The 17,467-nt window shown below is 43.2% G+C and overlaps 2 protein-coding genes across 4 annotated transcripts in view; one reads left to right on the forward strand and one right to left on the reverse strand.

Annotated features, from left to right (window-relative positions):
* Positions 1-17,467, forward strand: part of LOC117166243 (kin of IRRE-like protein 1) — a 253,136-nt gene that overhangs the window by 50,986 nt on the left and 184,683 nt on the right. The gene's annotated exons all lie outside the window — the stretch shown is intronic.
* Positions 220-15,864, reverse strand: LOC117166274 (uncharacterized). The gene is made up of 19 exons (XM_033350115.2): positions 15,713-15,864; positions 14,517-14,725; positions 8,574-8,702; positions 8,289-8,485; positions 7,697-8,056; positions 6,448-6,595; positions 6,047-6,364; positions 5,564-5,934; positions 5,383-5,477; positions 5,213-5,293; positions 2,844-2,925; positions 2,480-2,696; positions 2,244-2,372; positions 1,970-2,166; positions 1,791-1,885; positions 1,435-1,699; positions 887-1,352; positions 434-804; positions 220-341 (listed from the first exon to the last, which is right to left on the reverse strand). The coding sequence occupies exons 2-19, from the start codon at positions 14,722-14,724 to the stop codon at positions 252-254; spliced, it is 3,819 nt and encodes a 1,272-aa protein (XP_033206006.2). The 5' UTR covers position 14,725; positions 15,713-15,864; the 3' UTR covers positions 220-251.

The raw sequence follows: 17,467 nt of genomic DNA on the forward strand, positions 1-17,467 counted from the left end.
CTTGGACTTAACAATCATTGTCCTCTTTTATAACCGTTCCACCCAACTTCGAAACTAACTCGATTCGATTCGAGTGAAATTTGTACGCGTGGAATTACGCGATGTCAACCGAACGAGCGTTCGTTCCTGTTGGATTTCGATTTTTGATTGGAAGGGATTAAGAGAAAAAAAAAACGTATCGGAATAGAATTTATACTGTTATATTAATGACCATTATAATTTCGTTTTTCTTTCCATAATTGACGTTTCCGTTATATTTTGATTCCCCAGTCTTGCTTGATAAAGTCTGCGGCTCTTTCTCCGACCATGTTGACCGAGGCAACAGGGTTACCAGAAACCACCTATGAAACGCGTTCGAAGAAAATAACAAAATGAAATATATAGATTTGATGAAGTGTCGAAGGTAATTTAACGAGAAATATGGAAAACGTACCGTAGGCATAACGGACGCATCGGCTACTCTCAGTCCTTTGATACCGTGTACCTTGAGTTGAGTATCTACGACGGTCATCGGATCCGAACGCGGGCCCATTCTGGCGGTGCCGGTCTGATGATTCTCCGGTCTTGTGTTCCAACGTATAGCACATTCCCAAAAGTCATAGCTGTCTGGCTTAAAACCTGCGCACGCTGGTATTTTCACGGGTTGACGCTTCAAACCTAGCTTCCGCATGATCGGGGCCTTCGATAGTTTGATAATGTGTTGGATTCCTTGAACTATGACGCTGCGATCGTGTTTGGTCCCTAAATCGTTACTCCAGATAACAGGTGGATCGAGTGGATCGTTGCTGTTCAACGTAATGCGACCTACAGACAGAATTCGAGCGATGCGTATAAATCGAGTGACGAAAATGAAGTATTTTACGATATCGAGGCAAAGACAGCTCACCTCTGCTCGTTGGGTGTAGATTCACGGCCGTAAATTCGACAGCCATCTTGTTGTCTATCGCGGCCAAGTGTGGGCCTGTTTTAGGTTCGCAAATTGCTTGGTAGCCGGAAAAGAATATCTGGATATCTGGATCATCCTTGGTAGTGAAATTGGATGTCAATATTCCACTAACTTGAGCCAAGCCTGTGCTAGAGAGTGGTCCAGTTTGGTCTCTAATGTACTGTTCGATGTTACTTTCGTTGAACACTGGATAATAAGTTTCGCTCAAGGTGAAGGTTAGACCATAGGATTGGTGGTTGTGAAGATTTTCACCAACGCCTGGTAGATCCATCACTACGGGAATCTTCTTGGATTTCAAATGTTCCTTAGGTCCAATTCCAGACAACATCAACAGCTGGGGTGAGTTTATCGCTCCCGCTGACAAAATCACTTCGCGTTTTGCCCTTATGATGCGCTTCTTTCCATTCTGCGAATAAGATCAACGTCGAGGTTAAACGATGGAAAAGCCGTAAGAACGTGATGTTATAAGTTTGATACAATAACCGCACCAATAACACATCGACTCCTGTCACTTTCTTGCCAATGGTCCTAACTTTGGTAACGGTGGCGTTCACGGCTACGTGAAGATTCTTACGATCCGCGACGGGTGTAATAAACGATCTAACGCTGGTCTGTCTCACACCGTCTTCACTGATAGTTTGAGCTATAGTGAAGCCTGTCATTTTTTCTCCGGCGAAATCTTCGGAAACGCCGAAACCTGCTTCGTCCGCTGCTTTGAGGATATGCCAGGCGAAAGGAGGTTGATATGGGAACCTGTCGACATTCGGATATTAATTCGAAAAGTCCATCGAAAGAAATAATTTTCAAAATACGACAGAGATGAAGATATTTCGGATCAACGAACCGTTGCACGGTCATAGGACCTCCGGTGGCATGATGTTTCGCGCTAACTCTACCAATTTCCGTGTTATTCTCCGACTTGAGATAATACGGTAGCACCTGCAAGGGACATATTGCGAAAGTTGAACAAGATTTTCTGACGATCCACCTAATAGCGCTACAAATATCGATAAACGAACGTACGTCTTTCCAACCCCATCCTTCGGCTCCCAGTTTTACCCACTTCTCGTAATCCTTAGGATGACCTCTATGATACGCCATACCATGGTGAAGCGTCGTTCCTCCGAGATTCTTACCCCGAGGCCAAGCGCATCTTCCATTCGTACTGAGACAGGCGTTCGATTCGTTCGTCGTTTTGTATTTCCAGTCCAACTCGCCGCCTATACGTATCACGTGTTCATTCGATTAAACGCGTTTTTCGCATAAACCGTCGCTGCGATCGAACGAAATTAATTACCGAGATAAAGCATAAGATTGCTGGGTATTTCGGCTCCTGCCGGTTCATCGGGGCCTGCTTCGATCAGTAAAACCTTCCAATCTTTGACTTCGCTCAGTCTTCCAGCCACTGCAGCTCCACCAGCACCGGCTGTACGAAACGTGAAACGTACGAGTAGTTTTTCGCGTAAATGCCAGATAATAATTGTTTGATAAATGCTCGATAGACGATTGATTTCAAAGCTTTTCACAACTTACAGCCGACAACGATAAAATCGTAACTAAGGTCTGGCTCCTTGACTGGCCTCACGCGCTTGCACGGCTCACCAACTTCCGGATTTCCCACTAACAGTATGTTGAAAATCGTCAGTAACATTGCTCCGTTGTTTGCAGAGCAAACATCCGAAAGCTGAGGACCCCCTAGGTAGGGATCGGCACATGGCGGACTTGAATACGAGATATCGAACAAGCTCGACTGCAATTGTGAGCAATATGGTTACAACAGGAGGCGTAGCATAATGGTGATCCGATAAACACGTTAAAATAATCCGCTTGTACGCGGTAATTTGTAAAATAAGAATAGGAACGTACCATATTGTCAAAGAGGATTGTAGCCAATTACAGTTGCAAAACTACGCTCAGTAGGCTTCGTTCTGCTCAACTGACTACTGTGTGTTTCGTTACATCCTCTTTTATACTTGCAACTTTATAACACCGATACGTAAGGAAATGATAAATGAATAATTTCGAGTATACAGGTAAAATAACAGAATAATACTTTTAAATTGGCCATTATCTGAAATTCTGACAGTTATCGACATATAGCTTGTCGATAAATAATCTGTCGACAAACTCGCACAAGGACTATTTATTTTTATTTAACGAGAGTAGGAAATGTGAAGCCTTGTTCAAATTCTGTTAGACTAAACATTTCTCAAACAACGAAGTGTCTATTCCGCTTAACATTAAGCTCTTTTAGAACGTTTTAGAATACTTAATTTAGTACAAGTCAAGTAATTATGCCATATTGAGAGACAGCTTATCTGTCACTAATGCTTTCACGATATATCGGAGGTCAACATGCATGTATTCATGCATTAATATCTTTAAATTATCTTTTCCGGTCGAAGATTAGAAATTGCCTGAAATTTTGTATACCATTACATTTAATGCTTACACACAATGCCGGACATTTTCCGGGACGAGCATCCAGCAATGGACATTCGATTACTGTTTACGTTTCTTATCCGGGACGATGTACGTACGAAATACAATCAAAAGACGAATTATAAAGCCTTATTCGGAAGGATAAGACAGTTCCAGTCAGAATTGTCGGAAAATTCCCTCACATTTTCCCATTCTACCTCTGCATTCCGTATGTCACATGAAAATGAATTTTCTCCTATTCTTCTCTCCTACTGGTCTCTTCGCGAAGCGTCTATCTCGCCTCCATTTGTATACAGCGACCTGTAGACTCGATAAGGAGAGTAAAATAGTGATAGGAGTAGTATGGCGCCATGTATTCCCTGAAGAGAGAATTTTTGCGGCAGTAATGAGTTTCAATGTTGTTTGGCAGCGTTCAAAACATAATAGAGAGACAGATGACAGATCTCACAGGAATAATTTTAGCTCTGTTTCAATTTTGTTTAGCGACGTTCTGTTGTTTTTAGTTAATTTTAGGTAATCTCTTTTTCTACTATTCTACTACTATTCTATTCTATCCCATTACTTATTTTTATTATATTATTCATCTCGAAATATTGATTTTTGTTGTAACTCCGACTTAAGGCAGACCTATGCTCTAAGCATAGAATAAGCACGACCGGTAACAGTTAACACTGATGATATTTTTCTTAGTATCAATATATATCTAACATTAGCTTTTTAGATTTTAGATTAGATTTTTAGCCACAAATAATAAGGATAAACAAACGAACGCGGTATATGTATCTGTACAATCGTATGTGCGAAGGAGCCTAATTCTAAACGGACGGAACAGCTTCGAAAATTATTCCGACTGTTCTTCGACTACCTCAGTCAGTATTATTATACGTTAAAGGAAATTCGAAGATGGATTCGGAGATCGCATGTTAGATGCTAAATAAATTTAGCAAATACTAGATTCGGGAAAGTAGCTGTGAAATAAGGATAAATTAAAGGATACTATGGCGAATAAAAAAACAAAGAGTGCAGAAAGAAAACAAATTAAAATTATTATTCAGCCAACTAATTGTTGCTACAATTGACTTGATATTAATTCGGTAACAACGATTTACATCTCTTTGGTATGTTTCTATTTCGACGTTGGTTCAATGAAATAAACGACTGTGCGACTGGCAACACTCGTAAACGCGAGGAATCTTTTGCTTTAAGGCCATTTCAGTTTAGTATGATTAATAGGAAAGCATACGCGCGAAAGGTATTATAATTGTACGCGACGTATGTACTCACGTACGTACGTACGTACGTATAATACTTAATCGCGAAAGATGATAGTAAAACTGTTTCGATTTACCTTCGTATCGATCCAGATAACGCAGGTTATTTGGATAAATACATTTACCCTGAACGTCGATTCGATAAAATCTCGAAAATCCGAAACTGATGCTTATCTACGAATAGAACACGTGGAAGAAGTGAAAATTCACGTTAAACGAATTCGCATAGGTGCTTAACATCGTAACGCGAAAATGGAAAGGACAAGTACAGGAACAAGTAGTCGTAGGAAAGAACGGAGAATGTAAAAGTAATAACAAGATCCGCGATAGTTGAATTAGCTAGTGCCAGTGTACGTCGATTCTCCGTTCCACAGCTTCGATCGACTGGATCGCAGCGACTCGAGGAGAAAGGCCGGCACTCCGCGTCCTTTAGCGTCGTCTCTTTGGTGACGTTGCGCCGGCACCTCGACGACACGGCACAGCGCTGCACTGTAATTCCTTTTGCAGAAAGAAACCCGCTAAATCATGGACTAGATCGATCGAGGATCTTGACTACCAGATAGGCTGGTCCCAGTCGATGTATTTGATCCCCCAAAGCAACAGATCCAACGAGTTGTCGATCGTGGAACGGGAACTAGGAAACATGGCAAATTGCTAGTGACTATGCGCTAGACTTTCCGAGGTGCTGAGTACTTCCATACGGAAGATGGACGATGCCCGTACCATTGTGTCGGCTTAACACCCCAGTCCATCTTGATGAACGCCGCTGCCCTTTCGCCGATCATGATCGCCGGAGCGCCCGTGTTGCTAGACGTTACCTTTCGAATCGAAACACATTGCTCAGACTCCACGCAATATTCATCACGAGAGAGAGACAAAAGAGAAGAAACAAAAAGATAAATACTTGAGGCATGATGGACGTGTCGGCGACTCGCAACCCTTTAATACCATGTACTCTCAATAGCGGATCTACAACGGCCATCGGATCTGAGGCTGGACCCATTTTACAGGAGCCTGCCTGATGATTCTCTGGACCTGTTTCCTGGCGCACGGCGCATCTCCAGTAATCGTTGCTTAGGAACGGATACTGCGAGCAAGCAGATAGAGGTTGGTTACTAAGCGTCATATTATATTTCGCCATAGCGGTAGTGTTGCCGAACGACAAGGCTATCTGAATTCCCTCCAGGAGGATAGCCATGTCCAATGGATCGCTCAAATAATTTCCATGGATTATGGGTTTCGCGAGAGGATCGTTGGTAGCTAACCGAAGAGTTCCTGAAAGAGAAACAGACTCGTTTATGCAGAGCGCACAGTCTCGTACAACGTACATATATAGATTTACAATCCAGCGCAAGACACAGGAAATTGCAAGACGCGATAAAAATACCTTTGCTACGGGGATGAGTATTCGTCGGCGATATGCTTATGCTACGACGTCCACCGTCCATGAGGGCTCCTATCTCCCCTGTGGTGGCACACGATGCTTGATACCCACCGAAAAAGAACTGAAGATCAGGATGATCGGGGGTGGTGTAGCTCGAAGGTAGAATTCCCGTTAATTGGGATAAACCTGTGGACGCCATGGGCCCTTTTTGGAAAGAGACGTATTCCAAGGCTGCCGCCCAATTCAGGTCGAATTCGTTTGGTTGATTTATGGTCCAAGACAGTGTGTACGACACGTGATTGTGAAGATTCTCACCGACTCCTAAAAACATCGTATTTTCCTCGAAAAGTATCGACAACGTAACAGACGTTCGTAAATTACAAGGGCGATGTACGGCCGCTTACCTGGAAGATCTTTAACGACGTTCACGTTCACGGCGTCCAAATGCTCCTTTGGTCCAATTCCAGAGAGCAATAAGAGTTGAGGGGAGTTGACAGCTCCGCCAGAGACGATTATCTCACGCGAGGCTCTTGCAACGCGAAGTTCCCCATTCTGAAAATACGTACATAAAGGTAATCTGTATTTAACGAGCCGTTGCCATTTAGTCGAGAACAACGGTTACGCGTTTGAAGTTATAAAAGTAAAAAAAGAATTGTGCAAACTAACGTGGGTCCATGAGCATCCATACGTGCTGGTGATTATGGAAGTAGCGTAAGTCAAGGGACCAAAAAAAAAAGACAGATTTTCGTTTGTTTTGTGCTGTATCGATATTTCTGTTTCTATATTATGGAAGAATTTTTGTCGATTAGCTGTGAAATGACCAACGATACGGAGATATACTTTCGTATCTATCCGTAGGAATTTCACGTTGATCTTGACAGTGGTGTAAGTGCGTGATTTTGAAAACTTGTGAGAGAAAGATAATTACATATGCTTGCATTGTGTCGTTAAATAAAGGTTCGGATATACGCAATGTTTTGCAGAATATCAATGCACCCTGAAGCAGAATTTCATGTTTTAAACCTTTCACCGAAAAGGCGAAAGCCAAAATTATATTGTAATCCACGGTTACCTCAATTATGCGCGAGTGAAAGGCCAGTGACAAAAGAAAAATATAAAGGCATAATGGATCTACTACCCGATATGCCAGCGATTCATCGTGAATATTTTAGAGCCCTTAAAATGTCCAAAACAGACAATTTTGTTATTGAAGCAGACAATAATTCGTAATTAATTATACAAAATTACGATTTCTATAATAATAAAAATAACATATACTATAAATAAATAAATTTGTTTATTTTTAACTTGTACTTTTAATAATATTCGTCATTGTTAATATCGTGAATCATATTTTCGAATAAGTTTCCCATAAAATTGTAAAATGATATAAAATTGAAAAAATGTAAAGATTTATTATAAGTGTTACCAGATACTGTTTTACGTAATGGAAAAATATCTTTTTAATTCGTTCGAACGTAAAAACGCAAATGAATAATAATTTATTACTTACACCATTTTCATAATCATCAGCGATATGTATTATCGAAAAGGAAACAAATGAACATCTTTCACCTGATAAATCGATACGCGTTATCGTTTCATAATTAATGACGCGTATGCAGAGGATATATGTATGTGCTATACACTAACTTTGTAGTATTGAACACCGACTGCTTTCCTGTTTTCGACAATAATCTTCGTGGCAGTGGCATTCAGAACGACCTGAAGGTTTCGTCTGGATCGAATTGGTTGGAGGAAAGCGGTCGAGCTGCTCTGTCGAACTCCGTTCTTGCTCATCGTTTGAGCGGTCGTGAACCCGATGATCTGATCACCGTTAATGTCCTCCGTCATCGGGTATCCTCTCTCGACCGCGGCTGCGAGGATGTCTTTAGAAATGTCGGGCCTCCAAGGAAACCTCTCGACGTTGAGCAATCCGTCGGTTGCATGGTATTTCCGTCCAACTCGATTGATCTCCGTGTTATTCTCCGAGCACATGAAATACGGCAAAACCTATCGCAGAGTGAAAGAAAAGTGTGTCGCGCTAAGTTTCCTGCGGGTTATTAGCGTGAATCAGACTGGCGGATTATTGGTAAATAGCTCTTGTTAACTACACGCGATACTATTTTCGCAACTATTTCTAGAAGTAAATCGGCGTCCGTGCGTGCACACGCCATCTGTTTAACTTAAATTTTATTTAACAGCGACCTTTTCGATCGGTCGTTTTTTTCTTCTTTGGACTTACCTCCTGCCAAGACCATCCCTCGTTGCCCATCGCAACCCAGTTGTTGTAATCCATGGCGTGACCTCGCGAATACATCATACCGTTGTGAACTGACGAGCCGCCAAGGTTCTTGCCTCGTGGCCAGCTACAAGATCCTCCCATCGAAAGACAGGCGTTCGCTTCGTTCACGGTTCGATACTGCCAATCGATCTCTGTGCCTGTTCGAACAAGACCAAACTAATTTTCTCCAACTCCTTCATCCGATTGATTCTCGTATAAACGGTGCAAAACGTGACAGCAAACTACCTAGAAACATAGCGACCATGCTGGGAATATCGGTACCAGGTGGTTCGTCTGGCCCAGCCTCGAGCAGCAAAACTTTCCATTCCGGTATATCACTGAGCCTCGATGCCACAACGGAACCGGCTGTCCCCCCTGCGGATCAAACGCGAAAAAACCAGGTGAAATCATTTATTAGACAGTTAGCAAGATCGTCATCTCGATCAAGACCGTACGAAACTCGCATCACACGGATGAAAGTGCTATGCCCGATCGAGTCTAAGGAGCATCGAGTATCCGTCTCGGTACACCAGTCGCGGGGAAAGTGGTTCGATAAGGCCTTGACCATGGTACGCCAACAGGTAAAAGTAATTATACCGTGCGTGTACGTTTATGCTTCACGTACGGTGGTTCGGTAAGCGAAACGTGTTTCAATGCGTTGCTTACACGTGACGCGTGATTCTACATACGTAAACGCGTGCACGTCGATGTAACGGCAAAGTAAAAGAGCGAGCTAGAAGTGCAGGCAAAAAACCTGGATCGGTACTTTCATCTTAAAAAGGGAACGGCTAGTTTGCAGGAACTGTAGTGCTCATTTTTATAATAGGCAGCTTTCGCGTATCGGTTCTCGGCGAAAAGAAGGCACGTTCGCCTCAACCAGAAAGCGTATTCGTATTTCTCTGTGATCACAAATCATTAATATAACTATTACGTCCAGATTATCCGAGATATCCTCTGAAACAGCAATATCGGTACATATAGATGGCGCGCGAGAACATCGTTATTCATATGCAAAGAAAGTATGTAAAATAATATTCGATATGAATATTTTTTTATAGAAGCGATAATGCTCGAGGAAACTCGACCATTTATATCGCATTCGTTATCTTAATTCACGAAAAATATCGTCGCAACTGAGTAGGTAAATGCAGAAGGTGGAACAAATTAAAGCAATCGTACGTTCGCGCTATGTGATATATTATCAGAAAGAAAATAGCGTACATACCTTGACGAAAATGGAGAAGCGAGAGAACTAGCGTAAATATATAGCTATTTACGGCAAATAACACGTAAATATTCTAGTTTTATCTTTGGCTACATCGAAACATGTGTATCGCAGCTCCGCTAGTCCCGCGTTGCGAGCGAGATATTTATGAGACGTAATTATGAGCCCACGCTTCGGAAGATTAATACGTCAAGCTTTGGTTGTTGCGGAATTATATCAAGCTCATCGTTGCTGTTCGAAGTAATTAACAGACTAACAACATGTTCATGGAGTTTAATATTAATTAACGATAGTACCCGCCCCAGGCTTTTCACAGATTCGATTTTTCACGTCGTGTCGTTTCGTGTAGATTTAATTATCGAATCAGAAGTTTGTACAATGGATAGCGTACGCTTTGAAGATCCTCTGAAACGCGTAATCGCTTGACGTTTCAGTCGATTGTTCGTTTCGTTTATGTAAATCGCGAATTCTTAGTTTGGAATTTATACGACAAAAGAAGATATTGACGGGAATGATTAACCGATTTCGTTCAATTAGTAATTTACGTCAAAACGATTTCCATATAATTTTCTTTTTCGAGAAATTCCGGGGTAATCACGATGTTGCACGCGCCCAGAGGTATTACGACTAACGAATACCGAAGGAACGCAACCGCCACGCGCAATCCGATGAGCCAGGTTAACCGCGATAATTAGTTCCCTGTTTAATCAGCGCATCGTTGATTCCATCGATGAAATCGCAGAAGAGCTAGCCGGTTATAGCTGCAGTATTCGATGCTTCTTCGAGAACGTTCTTCGATTGATTAGATCGATCGTGCTCAATAGCGCAGAAAATAAGTTGTTTCTATGCTCGTTCGTTAATGTTCTTGACCCGCGTACTCTGTCTACCTTTCTCGCTTAATCGAGAAAAGGTGGACGCACGTGTGTCTAAAAGATTCTTCTAAGAAACTGGACGATGGAAACGAACAGCTGGCAGACGGAGAGACAGAAACTTTGAGCGACTGGGTCGGCTGATTTTACATACTGGCGACTAAATCGGCTATCGATCTCGCGGATTCGTCATCGTTCGGGAAAGAAGTAAACGTTGGAAAAAGAAGTTTCCTGTTCTTACGAGCCGAGATTGTTTTTCTCGTGTTCAGAGCCCAAGCTCTATGTCATTTTCCGCAAACTCCAGTGCTATAACGGCACGAGATCAGCAGGTGAAAACGGTTCTGCTTGGGCAAAAACAGCCGACTCGGTTGCATAACCGACACGGCGATCTATTACGCGCCGAGCCGCCGAAAGGAGTAGCTCGATCGAAAGCAACGCCCCGCACTCGGTTATTCTTCGGTTTCCACGACTTCCCATGATTTCCTGGCAGCTTTATGTCTCCACGGCATCGGATGAACCGTACCGATCTAAGTTATGTCCGCGTAGAATCGTATTCCCCATACACGTACAACATACTCCCGGTTCCTTTCCGCCGACTCGCTACCACAATACGCGAATCTTCCTACATGACCCAACGTTGGCCACGATGCAACGTTATTTACGTTCCAACGGCAACTTGGAGTCCATTCGCGTATAAAGAGAGCCGGGCTGCTTATTCCGCTCGTCGATTTGTATCTTTATAGCCCCTGCTCATTTCTCCCCGAAGCGACGGTATGGCTTATCGTTCTGTGATATCCCGCCACCATGCGGACGCTTTATCCGTTCGGTCAAGACGTTTCTATCTACCTTGTGTAAAGCCACGTCGTTGAATAAAAAGTCGCGCAACGTTCAAAGACGTTATTCCACGGATATTTGCGTGCAGCGACCATCGAGAGGCAAGTTCGATCGGCTTTTGAACGAAGCTGTACGACGAACAGGAATTTCACACTAATCTGCACGTAGCCGCGCATCGATGGCCAGGGGCAAAAAGGAACGTGAAAAATTGCGTATAATCGAGGAAAAGTGTCACCGAGAAAATAACGTTTTCATCGCGCGATACGCTGAATATTCGGCGAGATTATGCAAATGCGGGCTCGGCCGACTATAAAATATTTTGCGGTACGCGACCTAGCGAAATGCATATTTTATCATCGTTGCCGCCACCCGCGTGTATATCCGCAGACGAGTGTTCGTGATTCGTCCATTTCGTCATCGGCGATCGAGCGTTGCCGCAACATCTTTCTAGTCTTAATCGCTACATCTTCGAAAGCGATCGATATTCTACATATCCGATTTATGTAACGGAAATATCGCGGTTTACGCAGCTTGTTGCGGCGACAGCGCGAATCGGTAAAAACTTTCGTCGAGCCTTGTCTTCGAGCTTTCGATCACCTGTCTTCCTCGAGACAGTCCATCTACCAAATTACAAATACGTATAACTGCAGCCGCAAACGAAATCGATCGGTTGTTTCGTCATTGTCAGTGGTATAAGGTCGCAGTAACGCCGAGCACAGACGACGGACGTGAGAGACGGCGTGGCGCGTCCAAGAGATCGACGATGGCGTACGAAATCAAACTATTAACACCCTAATCGCGCTAGTTCATCGAACGAATAACAGTTCGTATTAATATCGCATCTAAACGATCGACGATCTCGAGCCATCGAATCGAATTTTCGGCGTTGCTTCGTTCGCGATAATCGACGAATTACGATCGAACCAGCACCACTGCAGCTCTCGAATTCGCGATAATTTTGTTTGACCTCCACGCGTATGCCCGTTTGCCGAGATTGAAAATGTTTCTCCGATCCAATGTACCGACGCGATACAGTTCGATCGTTTCTCCAATCTTGCACGTTCTAAAATATGCATAGGAAGAACGATGTGTTCGTTTAATGCAGCCTCTAAGCGCATTTGCTTTAAATATAATTATGTGGGTTTTCACGCTCGTTTTGCTGTTTCGGACGTACGAGCTAAGCCAATTTTTTCATTGCTCTCTTTCGATGCTATCGATAAGCTATCGCAACATCGGTTTTTCGTTTCCGCAAATTCCACACGAGCCATGAGCTGAATTGCACAATTAGGAAACAAACAATACAAATAAGTGATCAATCGTTGTTAACATCGTTTTGCTTGATCACATGGCTACGTAGATAAGCATTTAGCGTTAAAAAAAGACCATGCTATCGGATAAGATAATGATGGTAATTATGCTCGACGATATCCAATAATCGTAAATACATGTCAAGGTTCGACTTTCCGAGTAGGAAGGAGATATTTTTCTTTTTTAACCGATTCCGTCAGATCGACTGCGAGTGAAGAAAAAGGAAGACTTAAATTTCGATTCGTCTCGCGATCCACGTTGCGCGTGTTTAAACGTTTGGGCCAAGAAACGTAATCGGCGAAGGAGAAACAAAGAGAATTATTTCGGAGCGTCAAACCGACGGAACGATGCAATGGTAACCGCGAACTAGCGCCACGGATTTACGCGACCGTTTTGCCAACCGCCTCGTGAAATATCCAATTACAGCTTCTTTTTTCCTCTCACCGCAAAGCTCAACCTGCTCCTCTATCTTCCTTAGCCTGTTAAACATACCAAGACAAGTTACACAGTCATTTGTTTTGCTCGTAATGAGTTAACTTGTCGCCAAAGTTTACTAATTACAGCTGTTTAGAAAACGTTAAAACACTGTTTGTTTCTTGCTACCGCTTCGCTCACTTTTATTACTCTTCGCGATACTTTCCTACTTTGATTTTTACATTTCCTGGATTATATATTTATACCTCTGGTTGTATCTTCTTTTCAACGGTATAATACCTCGCTGTAAAAAAGATTAATCAAACTTTGTTATTTTCTACCAAGCTTCTGTTTAGTCCGACCGGTTTTACATCGTACGACGTACCCAAGATATTCTTTAAACCCATAATACCCAACTTTGCGTTGGGTCGGGGAAATTGTTTCGTTCGCTTATAAATATACCTAGAACCATATCGTTACGTTTCTTTCGAATTAAATTGAATCGTTCGTAAATAGACTATTGACCTAATTTCGATTCATCCTATAAGAAACGGTTCCGATACGAATCAATTTGAAACAAATATAATACATCTCGCATAACAGGATTCAAAGGCATTTGCATTCGATGGGAAAAGCTTTCTTCGTTAACCGTTCTCTTTTTGTCTGTCAGAAACAGGAAATGTTAAAATTTATTTAACTTGCGTCGAATTTCTTCTGGTCGCAGCCATACCGATTGCTGACTATTTATTTATTTTGATTTATGTTCGTACATCGGCCAAATTGTCTCGAATGTTAATTAAAGACGTAAAAACAAACTAATAAAGATTAGCTAATGATTGTTGAGTGAACGCGCACGTGTACAAATATACGAATTAATGCCTAGCATTCTTTATTCGAGGTTGCATACAACAGAGAAACAACACGTACTGGGTTTGCGCTTGCTCAGACAGGCCGGGCGAACGGATAACTTTCCAATTGTAATCTTAATCGGGACACATCAGGCAGATTCAAATGGGACGAGTTGCGATTAAATGACATACGCTTACTCGAGTTGTCCTACGATTCGCAAAGCGAATAATCAATCGCGTGCATAGAAAAGGATAGAGAGATAGTCGCGAATTTTGTCGAGAACGTTGAACGTCCAGTGAAACGCTGGCGATACAACGGATTTCCACAACCCTGTGATAGTCGGTGAACGCTTTATGAAAATTTCATTTCTTCTATGGAGAATATCGAGTAACGAGTTTAATTAAACGCGTTTGGACACGGCCGATTAGTTCGTGTTTGCTAGAATAAAAGTTTCCCCTTCGTTAATCTATTACGATATTAGGCTGTTTGCATCTAAACGATGAGAAAGTGGTCGTTAGTAAATAATCGAGTACAAACACAATCGCGATGTAAATCATTCAGCGAAAGCCACTTGCTTTCGTTACAGTACTTTGAGTGGAATGTGTGAAAATTTTAGTGCCGGCTCCACTGAAATTATCGAGCATATCGTAGAACGACGTGCACGATCGTCGAGTTATCGAGTATACTCACCGCCGATGACGATAAAATCGTAGTAGTATTCGGCTGGATCGATAGGTCTGACTCGTTCGCAGAGGTGAGAGATTTCATCTTTGGCGCGGACGAATGTGTCCAGAAGGGTCATGAATGTCAGAAACTGAGATCCTGGACAGGTCTGCGCGAGGCTTGGTCCGAGATATGGTGCCGGACAGTCCACCGAGACTGACACGTTGTACGACATTCTACGAAGAACGAAACAGAGGTTATTGTACGCGTAGTTGGAGTAAAAGGAACGATCGATAACCGATGAACGATTTAATTGAATCGATCGGGATCGGAAGCCCTACCGCGTTACGCGACGATTCTCCAAGGGAAAAGCGAAACGGAATCGAGCGAACCGACCAACTAGCGAATGGATGGTAGTAGAGCAGAGTGCTGCGGCGAAAGATTCGTTAATGACTCGTGAATGTTCGCGTTGAGAGATCGATTTGCTCACGGTGGCTGATCGCTGGTAGGCGTTTCGCGTGCGCTCAGGTATTCGTGTCTCGACGAGACTCCGGTTTTTGTCGATCCGAGTCAGGGACGCACCGCTGAAATCAACTCGATCGCGTGTTTCAAACTCGCGTCGACTTTCGCGCGGAAACACACGGGGGAATAGTCCCGTATACGTTTGATACCGTTTACATAATCGCGCGGGAAAATTAAGTATATTAAAAAATTGGATGGAAATAAATATTTGCATTAATTAGCGAGACGGAATTAATACAGACATAACAAACCGAGCTGCGTTAATTAATTTAGCTCTAATTAACCCGGCTGAATTTCCAACGTGTACCAATGGAATTAATAACTGAAGAAATAAAGCAGAAAAAATATGCGCGAAAACGATTGTTATTAAAATGTACTTTCCCAACACTGTGTAAGACACAATGATTATTCTAACATCCAGTTATTTCGCGAAAGCTATTGGGCGACAGTAACCGCGATTTAGCAATATTTCATTGTTTATATTTCCCGCGAAACCGCGCACCACGGGAATCGGACGAGAACAGCTTCGCGAGAATCTTTTATCGCGCTGCTCTTCGTCGGTCCCGAACAACGACAACGGACGAACGATACTCTATCATCGGCGATTGTCTTTGTGCCAATTATCCAACAATCGCTTCCAATTTTGCTTCTCTCGTAAGTTTCGTAACTTGCCGTATTATCGATCATGTTTGTCGTTATACCTTAAATCGTAAATGAGGAATAGATCGAGGTATGCACCGTGCGATTGGCTGGATCGCTACACACAATTTCGGTTTGATAAGTATAACTACACGAGATACGCGTGACACGATGGAAGGTCGTACGTGCCCCTCGGTCTCGTAGCTGCATGCGAGCAAAATGTAACTGTAATACCTCTCACCGTAGAACGTCTCTTTATAATTCATCTCCCACCCCGTCGTAGTTGTTTTCCCCGGCACGGCAAAGGCGCACGCGAATTGCCTCCTACGTAGGAAAATCTCCGTGATTTTTTTCGATGGGTTGATTTTCTGATTCAACGCTTAACGAAGGTCAAGATCATCATCGTCGTCTTCGCGTACTTCCCACGACACGTGATGTAGCAAGTTGCACGAGAGGATTCTTATCGATACACGGAGGACGATTATCGTGCGTGTCAATCTTCCTTGTTCGTTTGGTTCGTCCCGTAACCGCAATCGTTTAATGACGTTCGGCTAATCGTGGCACCTTTGATCTTTTACGTTGGAAAAGAATGGTTTAATCAGTACTTCTAAACGAGGCGCGCAGTCGAGCAGGTGTATGCTAACCTTTGTACCGTACGAGTTTTTACAATTATCTATACTTTGACTATCTGTTTAATTGCTCACTGTCGTTTCAAAGTCTAGTTGACGTAGTTTTGCAAAACAAACTGGTCGAATGGCTAGCCTACCGAAGCTTGTTGGTGGAAACTCTGTTCTAAACAGCGTTTGTTTCGTTTGAGCCACGATTTTTATTTTTCCGCAGTCAGTTTTCGCGAGAAGCATGGCTCTACAAAGCGAGATGCGCACGGGTCTCGCCGTCGTCGTAACGCGGTCGGTTAACCCGTTGAAACGATTCGATGTCCGCAATGAAATTATTAACGGGTCGAACATTGTCCACGCAAACGGCAACCTGTGCTCGTTCACCATGTTAATAAACCGTGAATCGCTGGTTATTTCGCAGCAAGCGCGGCTAGAATATAATAATGTGACAACGCACACGTACGAACCGATAATAGCGTTCCACTTAGCCACCGGATTCGTCGGTCGCAGGTACACGACACCGAATACGCATTTTCGTGTGCCTATACTCCACGCTTTACTGACTCTTCTCCTGAAAATTCTCTCTTTCTCTCTCTCTCTCTCTCTCTCTCTCTCTCTATCCGTTACCCACCGCGTAACACCGATCGAGATCATTGCCAGCCGATTTATTCCAGACTAGGGTTCGATTTTGTCCGATCGTCGATGCGTCACGAACGTCGACCAACGTTCCAAATCGAAGATGCTTGTATCGCCATGACAAGGCCCATCATCCACGTTTTTTCATTAAAATTTCTTACTGTAATTTTCATTTCTTCCTGCGTTCGCGAAACGAATCGATCGATTTAGCGACGTATCGCGTGTATCGTTGGAAATTTTCTCGGTGAAGTCTCGGATCGGCGGTCGCTAATTACGCGGTTAGCCGAATCCGTAGACTGCACGCACGAACGCTCGAACGACACCATTCACCGGCGGCAATCTGCAAACGGATTTGCACGCTGACGAAGCGAAGAATCCTCGGACCCGTCGTGGATCCGTGAATCCGCATTGTTCGGACGCACGTTGCGTACAGTTGGTTGAGCAAAAATCATATTTCGCGGGAAACTCGCTGCATCGCCGGACAATGGGTCTTCCGGCTTTTTTCCGGTTGTCGCGACTACCGCGAACCAACCGACGTGACACAACCAACGTCTCCAATAAATT

The sequence above is a fragment of the Bombus vancouverensis genome, chromosome 14 (assembly GCF_051014615.1).
Source record: "Bombus vancouverensis nearcticus chromosome 14, iyBomVanc1_principal, whole genome shotgun sequence".
NCBI lineage: Eukaryota > Metazoa > Arthropoda > Insecta > Hymenoptera > Apidae > Bombus > Bombus vancouverensis.